Here is a 12,450-nt window from a genome sequence, read left to right on the forward strand (position 1 = left end):
GTCATACCTCAAACTAAAACCTACATTTGCCTCCTCTGAAACAGCTGCAGTTCCCTGGATATTTCACTGACTATATCCCCTGTGGTCCAAATTTAGCTCCGCACCTTCAAGTCTCGTGTCCTGCCAGTGGCTACTGCAAAGTAAAGGGCAATTAGGCAGCTTTTACACAGCACATCCAAAGCGGGAGGGGGGTAGGGTGGGGTGAAAAATAGAACTTCCAGCAAATCCTTGACGTTTAACACCCGTTCTGCATTATTCGCCCAACAAATCCTTGAAGTTTAACACGTGTTTTGCATTATTCGTGTGCCCGCTGCATTCTCCATGCCACAATCCACTCCTGGCACCGTGGGGTGCCTCCTTCCAGGGGATCGCACACCCTGTGCTGCGGTCAGGGGAGGGGTCTGAGACCGGGACTTGGCCCAGCTGTGCAGTGAGCGCGGCCCCCGCTGCCTTTCCCGCCATTCCCGCGCGCTCCCGGACATTCCCGCGCCCCGCTCGCGCCGTGCGGGACACACCATTGCCGGTGAGGCGGGGGGGGCGCCTGGGAGAGACCAACACTCGGGAGGGGGGTACGGCAGCGCCGGACTCGCCGCAGTGCCCTGGTGGGCGGGGCGACGGTGACGGGCAGGCCCAGCAGCCAATGGGAGTGGCCGGCGGGGCGGAGGCGGGGCAGCCGGAAGCGGTGCCGGGCGGAAGCGCCGTGGGGGCGTGTGCGGGGCAGGGCCGGTCTGGGGAGCGGCAGGGCGGGGCCGAGCGCAATCTGAGCCGAGCCTAATCTGAGCCGAGTTTAAACTGAGTTTAAACCAAGACTAAGCCAAGCCGAGCCTAACCGAACCGAACCGAACCGAGGCGCTGGCGGCGGCTGTGAGGCGGCGGTGGCCCCGCCGGTGATGCGCGCCCCGCGGGCTCTGCCGGCCCGCTGAGGTCGGTGCGGCCACCGCGGCCATGCCGTGCACCTGTGGGAACTGGCGGCGATGGATCCGGCCGCTCGTGGTGCTGCTCTACATCGTGGGGCTGCTGGTGGTGGTGCCGCTGTGCGTGTGGGAGCTGCAGAAGCTGGAGGTGAGGGCGCGGCCCGGCCCGGTGCGCTCCGCTGCGGCCGCTGGGCAGGGACTCGGGAGGGACCCGGCGGGCAAAGGCGTCATCTCATCGGTGTCTGAAGGAAGGGTGCCAAGAGGATGGGGCCGGGCTCCTCCCGGCGGCGCCAAGCAATAGAAGAAGGGGCAAAACGCAGAAACTGATGCTCAGGAAGTTTCACCTGAACATGAGGAAAAACTTTACGGAGCAGGTGACCCAGTACTGGAGCAAATTGGACAGAGGGTGTGGAGACTCCTCCGCTGGAGATAGTCAGGAACCGTCGGGACACAATCCTGTGTGCTGGGGTGTGCAGGGAGTTTGGACCGAATGATCCGCTGTGGTCCCTTCCAACCTGACCCATTCTGTGACAGGAAAGGCCACGGTGCTGCTGGGTGTGTTTGTTCTGCTGCTTGAGCCCCAGGGAAATGCGATGGGACAGGGCAGGTTTATTTGCCCTGCTTGTTCCATAGTAGCTGATGTTTGAACAGTTGGTGGGATGCTGAGGAAATCAGCCAAGAGACACACAATCATAGAACGGGTCCGACTGGAAGGGGCCACAGTGAGTCAGTCATCTGGTCCAGCCCTCCTGCTCAAGCAGAGCACATGGCACAGGATTGTGTCCAGGCAGGTCTTGAATATTGCCAGTCAGGGAGACTCCACAACCTTTCTGGACAATGTGTTCAAGTGCAGAGTAGAGAATTTCTTCCTCATGTTTAGGTGGAACTTCTGTGTATCAGTTTCTGCCCGTTTGCCTCATGCCCCAATGGTTGGCACCAACAAGAAGAGACTGGCTCTTTTTATACCTTCATCCCAGAACTTATGTTGTGAAACTCAGCAGTAATAGTGGCATTCATCAAGCTGATTCTGTCTGATCAGGGAGAATTGAGTAGAGCATCTCTACTGACAGAGAAACTCCTCTTGCCTGCTGGTGGTACTGTAATAGTGAATCACACACACGTGTGAGAGAATCACTTCTCTAACAACAAGTAAATTTAAACTTTAAAATATAAGTATTGTTCAATGTGACATGGGCCTGTGCCACTGGGGGTGAGCTTTTCTGTGGTGAAATTTCAGGACTCAGTGACAGTAAGATCTGTCTTGAGTGTGTCTAAAATTTTCAGTTTTGAAATCCTATTCTGGTGCATAATGGATGTTTATATCAAAGTTCATACCATTAAGTCTGATACTTGTAAAAAACTGGAAAGCAGCAGAAAACATGGGATGTTGATGTACATGAGGGGATCAGAGAATACACTTTCAACAAAAAAAACAGAGAAGAGTCTGTTGTGTTTCTCAGGTTTTGGTACTTAGGATTATTAGTGTAGTTATTTTTCAGAGAGCTTTGGTTTAAAATTTTAGCCCTATGTTTTAGCAGATGTTTTTCTGTATATACACACGTATCTATTTCAGTTCATTATATGAAACTAATTGATTACTTGTTGGAACTAGATTTTAAAAGCTAAAAATTCTTTAAATTCCCAAGCTTTCAGAAACTGTATAGTGCAGCATTGAACTGAGACAAGTTCCAGAACTAAAGCAAGGAAACTGTGGTGGTTTTCAGTAAATTCAATAGTAGGTATTATTCTGTTCTTGTAGAGTGTTTTGTGTGCTTGAAATACTTTTAAGACTGAAACTTTGATCTTGCATTTTTCGTTTTCTTTGCAAGGTTGGCATTCATACCAAGGCATGGTTTATTGCTGGGATATTCCTGCTGATGACTATCCCAATATCTCTCTGGGGGATACTACAACATCTGGTCCATTATACTCAACCTGAATTACAGAAACCAATAATAAGGTAACATTTCACATTTCACCCGTGCTACAAATGTTGAATTTAATTCAGACTAAAAAGACTTCTAGTAATATTAAATGTTCTTTTGTTGTTGTAACAGGATTCTATGGATGGTGCCGATTTACAGTTTAGACAGTGTAAGTGTTCTCTTACTTTTAACAGGTCAATAAAATTCTGTTTGCTGTGGGAGTGAGGGAAAACAGTGTGACAGCAGGAACTGTGCTGCATAGAGAGTGGTACCCCTGGAAGCTTCTGGGCATTCGTGCTTATGGAGTACATCAAAGCATAGTTCTAGTGATAATGTATTCTCCCTGTGGAACTTTGGGGATTGCTTTGACTAACCCTTCTTAACCCTGTCCTTGGGTATCCTTTTATGACAGATGTGGAAAGGGGTATGACAAGAGCCTGCTTTTGACCCTTCCATCTTAACAGCAGAACTGGAAGCCAGACTGATCCAAGTATTGACTGAAATTCAGTGCCTTACCTTACTTTCCCCAGTTAGGTTTACAACTAAAATTCTTTCCTGAGTTGTGCTTAGTGTTAAAATTATTCCTCTTTGCTTCAGGGGGCAAAGGATAAAGTCCTTTGCACAGTTCAACAGCAGGGTGACACCCAGAATTAGAAACCGAAAGCTCTGAAAGCTGATCCATAATCTCACTTTTGCTAAAAAAAAATCCCTTTTCTGTCAGAAATTATGGTTTAGAGAGTTGGCTCCTACTTGAAGGCTAATCTGTGCTTTCTTCTGTATTTTGCAAATATGTCAGAGCAAACATTTACAACATTAGATACCAAACAAAATCAACTTTATGGACTAAAACTTAGTTCTCAAACCCACCTTGACAATGAATATGTGAATTTCAGGAAATAGTTTTATCTTGTTTCCTACTAACAGGAATAGGTTATGTGTAGTTACTGATGTAGTTACTTTTGAATAAAAGACAGAATTATATCATGAAAGATACAAAGCATCTCTTGTGCTCTGCTTTGAGCTGCTTCCTTTTGAAGCAGCAGAGGTGCAGCCTGGAGTTCTGTATTTTTACAGAACATTACTTTCTAGCTGTAGCATTGCTCTCTCATTAGCCAAATGCTTCTAGCCCTGCTTAATTAGTGCCTGCTGTCTCGTGAGGTATTGCTTGCTGAACTGCCCAGCCAGTGTTGTCTTTGGAATCACTCGTGTCTTTCTTGCACGTAACCTTTTGTGTACCTCTCTCCTTACAGTGGATAGCTTTGAAATACCCCAACATTGCAATATATGTGGATACATGTCGAGAATGCTATGAAGCTTATGTCATCTATAATTTTATGGTTTTTCTTTCAAATTATCTAACCAACCGGTACCCCAACCTCGTATTAATAATAGAAGCGAAAGATCAGCAGAGACATCTGCCCCCTCTGTGCTGCTGTCCCTCGTGGGCTATGGGAGAGTGAGTATATGATGGCATCTTAAAATTTTAGGCTGTGTAATCAGATACATATTTTGTTTTCACATTTAGCAGCATAACTGTTATTGCTTGACAGAGTCAGTTTACAATTTGTACAGGTTTTGTTTATCAGCCATGAACCTCTGCTGAGAGCAGCTGTGAAGGTGTCATCATCTGGCTGTAAAACATCCTGTAAATTGCACTTAGTTACCAACATGCATTGCCTCGAGTGGTGCATAAGGCAACTCTGTCATTTTTGAAAAGTATTGCATAAAGGTCTATTTGAATTTGCTTCTCTTGCTATAATAAAGCATTTGCCAAAAACCTCTTGTGGAATTGGGGGTAGGCCAGATAGTCTGTTGCTTTTACTTCTACAGATGAGCATGAAAGGCATCTTATGTACCTGAAGTGTTTATTTCTGCATGCTTAAACTGATAAAACCTCTCAAGAGATTTTGATAAAGCTGTTTAGAAATGTTGAAGATAAACTAAGAATCCAAGTAATTCTTAAGCATCTTCAAATACAGTGAAAATTGTAGTCTCTTTCTTTAGCCCTGACAGAAGCTTTTCATGGCTAAAATGAGTGAATCATTGAATATTTCCTGTTGTGTGTCTGTAAAAGTCCAAGTCTTTTGTGTATACACACTGTGTGCAAGTAGTATCTGAAGTCCTGGAAGCAGAAGTTGAAATTACCATAAAATAAAAAGTTACTTTAGTGAATCTACTGAGAACAGAAAACTTCCATAAGTGCACTTCTATACTTCTGTAAGTGCATTTTATTTAAATCCTTGTACAATGAATTTTGTGTTTCTCTTGCAGAGTTTTATTATTTAGATGTAAACTGGGTGTTTTGCAGTACACAGTTGTCAGACCATTTACTACAATTATTGCTTTGTAAGTATGCTCATAAATAATAAATATTGATCTTCAGGATGTAATTTTGAGTTACACTGGAAAGAGTTTTCATGTCCTTTGTATTGAATCAAGGCAGTTTGAAAGCAGACTTGTGTTACATACTAAATGGGTCCCAGCAATTTGAATCAACCTATGATTTCTTTATGGCTTCTCTATAGAAAATTACTATTTGCAGAATTGAAATAATAAATACTTAATGCCTGCATCTGAAGTCTCTGGGAGGGAATGGGAATTACCACTAGGGTAGGAAAGATATTTTTATAACCTCTAATTTTTAGATTCTTTTTTCTTCTTCCCTTTTCTCACTGGCTTCAACAGTTGGGTGTTTTTAAAGACAAGTTTCACATAAATTTGAAGTTTTTTTAAAGTTTCCATGTAACAAGCTTGACTGTGCCTCCATACATATTGTACAGACTGTGGTTGTAAAGGAATAATAGAAAGGTACACATGCTGATGCTGACAGCTAAATTTCATGAACTTTGTATTGCTGTCCATTACTGTCAGTTCTGTGGGGCTGTGGAAAAAGTTGCAATGAATACCCTTATAAATATTTATATTATATATAATATATGTATACTGTTGGGAAACTGATTCTTGTGCAGGCCCCCAGTACCAAAAGAGTTTTTGGGTTCTAAGATTTGATCAATGTAGTGAAGATGTAGCACTCCAAGAATGTGATCTGTGCTTACACAGTAATTAACTCTAAAAATTCTTTCAGAATTTGTGAACTAGTGGGAGTGTATGATGAAGGAAACTTCAGCTTCAACAATGCTTGGACTTACTTGGTTATACTTAACAACATGTCACAGCTGGTGAGTATCAAGAGTGCATCTTTCTGCTCTTTCAAGTCATTGTATTGGTTTTGTGTGAATCTTCTATGTGAACTATTGACAGTGAGTGTGTTAATCTCTGGTAATTCTTATGGGTAGAAGACTGTAAGTCAAAGTTACTATCTGTTCAATATCATATATGCAAACCACTAGAAAAACACATAATCTAAAAATCTTAGAATTTTTACCACAAAGCTCCATAAAGCAATCAAGTGTCCCACCTCTCTACCTCAAATTATTTGATGGGTGAGGTGGTTATGGCCCAGGTATTGGAGCTGCAGACTTGCCTCTCTGCAGAAGAGATGACTTCACTTGCTCCTGCAGCTTCCTCCCAGCACACATCCAAAGAATCAACAGTGACGGTGTTAAAAGTTCCGTGTTAGAAAAGCTGGTGATAACAACATTGACATGGGGGTTTGCATTGACAGGAGATTGAACGTGAGTCAACAGTGTGCCCAGGTGGCCAAGAAGGCCAATGGGATTCTGTCCTGGATCAAAAATAGCGTGGCCAGCAGGACCAGGGCAGTGATCCTTCCCCTGTACTCTGCGTTGGTGAGGCCACACCTTGAGTATTGTGTTCAGTTGTGGGCCCCTCAGTTCAGGAAAGAGATTGAGGGGCTGGAGCGGGTCCAGAGAAGAGCAACAAGGCTGCTGAAGGGACTGGAGCACAAGTCCTATGGGGAGAGGATGAGGGGTTGTTTAGCCTGGAGAAGAGGAGGCTCAGGGGAGGCCTTATCACTCTCTACAACTACCTGAAAGGAGGTTGTAGCCAGGTGGGGATTGGTCTCTTCTCTCAGGCAACCAACAGTAGGACAAGAGGGCATGGGCTTAAGCTCTGCCAGGGGAGGTTTAGGTTGGAATCAGGAAGAAGTTCTTTCCAGAGAGTGGTCAGGCATTGGAATGGCCTGCCCAGGGAGGTGGTGGATTCTCTGACCCTGGAGGTTTTTAAGGTGAGACTGAATGTGGCACTGAGTGCCATGATCTAGTAATCAAAGTGGGGTTGGATTAAGGGTTGGACTTGATGATCTCAGAGGTCTCTTCCAATCCAACTGATTCTATGAAAAGATGGCAATGGTGTGTGCACAGCTCAGATTCTGGCCTGCCAAACATCTTTTATTGTTGAGTCAGCTGTCAGATGATGTCAGGGTAAGATGGCAGCCCCTAAAATGTAAAGTTTCACTTTGGAGATCACAGATTGCATTTACATCTCTTGGCAACAGCAGCAGGAGTCAAAACAGCATGACAACTGGGATCACTTGGCAATTGAGTCCTCCCCTCACTGCCATCCCCGTGTTTGATGGGTGGCTGTTATGGAAGAAGGTGGGACAACAGTCCCAGCAGCAGCGTGTACTTCTGTGTGTCCTGGTGGACATGACTCCTTATGGGAACTTACTACTAAGAGGCCAGGAGAGTGTGTATGAACGGGGAGATCAGTTCCTTAGGTGTGGCTGTATATTAGTTCAGATTTGCAGTGAAGATTGCATTTATTGCCTCATCTCTCATAAAGAGACAACATTTGAGGTGTTACTAACAAAAGTCTGAAAGAACATGTGCTTTTTATGCCATTTTCCCTAGAGATGAGCTTGGCATTGAAAGGATTTTATGGGACCTTCCTGTGCTTTGTAGAGTGTGTAGATGATCTCAGTCTCTGCCAACACCATGCATTTCAGAAATACAATGTCAGCCAAAAAAAAAAGTACTTTAAAACAGTAAGGCAAATATTCCATAAATCCAAAGCCTCTTTTTTAAAAATAGATAGCTTTTTAAGTTGAATCATACTGTGAAACACCATCTATTCAGTTAAAAAATGTGAAACAGCTCCCTCATAGAAAAACAAGGATTTGAAAGCTTCCCATTTTTTTTTCTTGTCAGTTTGCTATGTATTGTCTGGTGTTGTTTTATAAAGTACTACGTGAGGAACTGAACCCTATCCAACCTGTTGGCAAGTTCCTTTGTGTGAAGATGGTAGTTTTTGTTTCTTTCTGGTAAGTGCATTATTTACTCATTACTTCTTGCTCTCAGGGTGGATCCTAAAAGAGCTAAAAAGGCTGGATTTGTTACTGAGGTTAGGGGCCTTAAAAATCTACCCATAATCTTAGTGAAGTGCAGTGAGGAGAAAAGGATATGTTGGACAGAGCAGTCTTGTTCACTTCAGATTATTTTTTAGACTTGCTGTAGGGTGATTCTCACGAACATGATTTATTTTAGAATCTCCACTTGCAGTTATTTCAAAACTAAATTTACTTTTTTTACTTTTTGAAGTAAAAAATTACTTTTTCAAAATAAGTTACTGTAAGTATGCTATTTAAGTTTTGGTCAAACTTAGCTACTGATGAGTGAGTGTATTTGACTATCTGACCATTACTCACTGGGCTGCAGCAATACCCTGAAAGAGAAGCAACTTGTTCTAGTGATTAAGTGGAACAACAGAGTCTCCTTTGGTTGTTTTCTCTGTTGGTTTGGTTGCTCTTTAGGGTCATGGATGAATGACATCTCTTTGTAAGTCTGTTTCTTCCTCTTAAAATCCAAATATATAAACAGTAAGTTTTTTGTAAGATTCTTCCTATGTACACGTATGAACAGGCCTAGTTTACCAGATTTTCTTGCAAATATTTTGACTCTACTGTTACAATAATAATTAAAAATTAATCTTTATAGGCAAGCTGTGCTCATTGCATTACTGGTGAAAGTTGGTGTTATTTCTGAAAAACACACCTGGGACTGGCAAAGTGTGGAAGCTGTGGCTACAGGTCTACAGGTAGGAGCAGACACTTCCTTCTGGGGAGGAAGGGTTATATAGGTTATCTCAAGCAAATATTATCATGCTCACTGTAATTAACACAGGCTAGATTAGTATTGATTTTATTTTAAGCTGTCCTAAGTGTCAGCCAGTCACCCCAAGAGAGTTTTACGCTCAACACTTGTATATCCGTGGTATTAGGCAGAAGGGACATGCCCCAGTTAAATACTTCTGTTGGGTAGCCTTGTGTTTCTTCCTGGAAGTATTCACTGTAGAGCTGCTGCTTGTTGAATATCCATTTCAAGCAAGTCAGTCTCTGTTGTGCCCCCAGCTCACTTGAGTTTTTAAAGGGGTTTGGGTACTTTGATTCCCTCTGGCAGCACGTGGGAGAAAACGACAAACTTCTCAGGAGGCTGAATAACAAACTTTTAATTGCAAACTTTGGAACATTACGGTCAAATAAGGTACTTGACAAATTTTAAAACATCACCTGCTCTAAGTAAGGCCCTTCACAAAGAATTGCCTTGGCAAACTCTTACCCATCCAACTTCAGGTTACCCAGATTTTGAGAAGAGGAAGTTAGGAGAAGAAAGAGAGGAAAAGGAGAGAGAAATATAAATAGCCACCACTTCGGATCCAGCGAGGTCCCAAGGTAGTGGGACACATCATGTATCTTTGTATCTGCTCTGATCTCCCAGAGCCCTGCCCACAGCTGGGCCTTTCTGTGTACCAGTGGCTTGGTAGCCACTTAGGGGCAGGATCAGAGGCTCCAGTGGGTGGGGTGTGGAGCAGTGCAATGCCCCACCCATGCAGAACGTGCCCTGCCCTTCCCCGCATTTTGTTGTTTTGTTACGGTCCCTCAGGGGACTGGTTCCTGTATGTATATAGTATATATGGCTCACCAAAGCCTGTGGAAAAGTATCTCATGGCAATTGCAGTATTTCAACTGTAGAAGAGACCCAGAGCTATTTTTCTCCAGTTAAGAACAATTAAGTCAGTGTCTCTCTCACTGCAGGATTTTATCATTTGTGTGGAGATGTTTCTGGCTGCTATTGCACATCACTACAGTTTTTCCTACAAACCTTATGTTCAAGAAGCTGAAGAAGGGTCATGCTTCGACTCCTTTCTTGCAATGTGGGATATTTCTGACCTAAGGGCAGATATATCAGAACAGGTTCGAAATGTGGGTAAGTAACAGGACAAGTTTTCTACAATCTGCATATGTATTTCCAGCTTCATGGCAAGCCATTGCCCCTCCCTGTAGTATCTTCAGAACACTACAAGATTAGTGGCAGCTGCATCCCTAGAAGATTTCATGCCTTATCTGGCACTTTGCTTTCTGGAGTAGTCCTGACTGATTTCAAGTAGAGTTTTTAATTTTTCTTTGATGTTCCAGGTGTGTCAGGTAGAGAGAGGGACGTACTTTCTACTTTTAAATGGAAAGACATGCTTTTATTTATTAAAACTAATAATATCCATGTAAAACTGATGCAAAACAAAGACTTAGCTTCTAATTTAACATGCTTGTTTTAGAGTTGATGTGTTCAAAGACTGGTATAGTGCTGAAAGGATTAAAAAATATTTTCATTTGCCTCAATTTTAGGAAGGACAGTTTTGGGCCAGCCAAGGAAAATGTTTTTTCCTGAGGATCATGAACAAAATGAGCATACAAGTTTACTGTCTTCATCTACTCAAGACCCAATTTCTGATGCTTCTTCGATGCCATCTTCCCCCATGGGGCATTACCAGGGGTTTGGACACACTGTGACACCTCTCACAACCCCAACGACAGCCCCTGCAGTTGATGGGATTTATAATCCCTCTGCTACTCAGGATGCTGAGGAATCACCTGAACTAGAGCACCATTTATCAGAGAAAGCTTTGGATAAAAGTTAAACTCAGCTTTTCTTTGAAAACTTGCCACATGCATCCTGTTAACAAGTACTATTAACAGTAAAAATTGGAAAGCTGCTGCATGGAGAGGAGGAGGATGTGGCTGTGACTGACACCTGACTTTGGAATCTGTCATGGATGTGAGTATCTGTGAGTAGCCCATGGATACAAAACACGCACACTGTAAAGGTTTCTGCATAAATTTAAGAATCCACACCTTAAACTGCTAAACACTTCCACATCGTATCAAAATTACACTGACTTTCATTAATACAAAAGAAATATCTGTAAAAATGCTCCTCTAAAGATGAAATGCAAGTACTACTACCCATGGGAAAACTAAATTTCAAGAATGTAATTTAAGGAGGTCAGTAGCAAAAACTGTTTGTATTAACTTTGGTTGTCCTCTTAATGACGGTTAAATTCCATCCCCCAGTGCTGAACAGAATGTGAGTGAAACGGTAACTTCTGTACAGATGCCATCTCCTTCCCTTTCCTGCATTGCCCTTTCATGAATATAGTTACTACAGAGTATCAGTAAAGAATCTGTACAAAGCAAGCATTCCCTACAGGCTTCACTATCAAATTCCATGCTCAGATCATATGGATGGCTTATCTGTTGTCCTTGTAGCTCATAGTTTGTAAGTCTTTTACATTCAGAAGAGACAGCCAGGATGGTAAGTTTTGGATTAATACCTTAACTTGACTACATTTTTTCCTGCCCTTCTACCTTAAAATACATGAAGGGGGAATAAAGGATGTCAAAAAAGGAGGCAGCAAACAAAATTGATTTCTTTATTTTGGGCTGCAATAAATTCTTTAACACTTAATGTTTTTTTAAGTGGTTAAAGCAGGATATCTTGACGATGTGTTTGTAGTAATTTGTATTCTTAAATTTGTGTCTGTGTGTGATTGTATTATGCTTCCAGTGTAGCCTGGATTCAAATGTAATAGCTTGTTTTTTCCCACCACAACCCCAGAGAAGACCTTTGCTAAGGTAAAACTGTAGCTAATCTAATACTGGAGTTACTAGCATTAGATTTCAGACCAGGGAAGCAAAATGTTATTTTGCAAAAACTGACAGTGTCAGAGGGGTATCCCTTTTATCTCCTTATCGGATTTTTACTTCTCTTGCATGTTTGCAATTTGACAAAAACAATGCCCAAATCAATAGAACACTAATCTTTTAAATGACAAGATCTTAACGTTTCTTTCTAAGCATTGTTAGCATTTACCGAATAAATGTTTAACTTCTGGCTGTCAGTAAGTTCATCTTAAGTGCTTTTTTTGCAGTACTAGTGTGATGTAAATATTGCGCCTTACTCACTAGACTGCATATTTTATAGCTGAGTATGTACTTGCTGTATCTGAAGTTAGTGAGAAACTGAAAATCATGGTTTTCAATTTGCCAAGTCATTGCCTTTGTTGTAAATAAGCAAATAAAGATTTTATTTAAACTGTTCACCTTTCATCAATTTGATTTACTGCTACAGTAACTTCAGAGCATGAATGACACCTGGCTACAACTGTCCTCCTCATGGAGGAAAGGGATCTTAAGTATAACTCCTACACGAGTTTGTGCTTTCAGTCTTTTATGGCTTGTACTGAAAAGGGAGTTCTTGTTTGAGCCAATGAATTATCAGAGTCTACTTATTTCTGCTTGATTCCAGGTATCATCCTCCTAACAGTGATATTCTAAAACATAACAACTTGTAGAAGTTCACAATGCTGTGGGACTTCAGTGCCCCCTGTAGCCCCTACTAGAAATAATCTGATTTCCT

At 42.3% G+C, this 12,450-nt stretch overlaps 1 protein-coding gene across 1 annotated transcript; it reads left to right on the plus strand.

Moving 5' to 3' along the window:
- Positions 1-701: 701 nt before the first annotated feature.
- TMEM184C (transmembrane protein 184C) lies at positions 702-12,131 on the plus strand. Its single transcript, XM_071555635.1, has 10 exons — positions 702-1,062; positions 2,744-2,874; positions 2,972-3,008; positions 4,090-4,295; positions 5,111-5,185; positions 5,925-6,018; positions 7,909-8,021; positions 8,695-8,794; positions 9,792-9,963; positions 10,380-12,131. The coding sequence occupies exons 1-10, from the start codon at positions 946-948 to the stop codon at positions 10,670-10,672; spliced, it is 1,338 nt and encodes a 445-aa protein (XP_071411736.1). The 5' UTR covers positions 702-945; the 3' UTR covers positions 10,673-12,131.
- Positions 12,132-12,450: the final 319 nt, after the last annotated feature.

This window comes from Pithys albifrons, chromosome 5 (genome assembly GCF_047495875.1).
Source record: "Pithys albifrons albifrons isolate INPA30051 chromosome 5, PitAlb_v1, whole genome shotgun sequence".
Taxonomy (NCBI): Eukaryota; Metazoa; Chordata; class Aves; order Passeriformes; family Thamnophilidae; genus Pithys; species Pithys albifrons.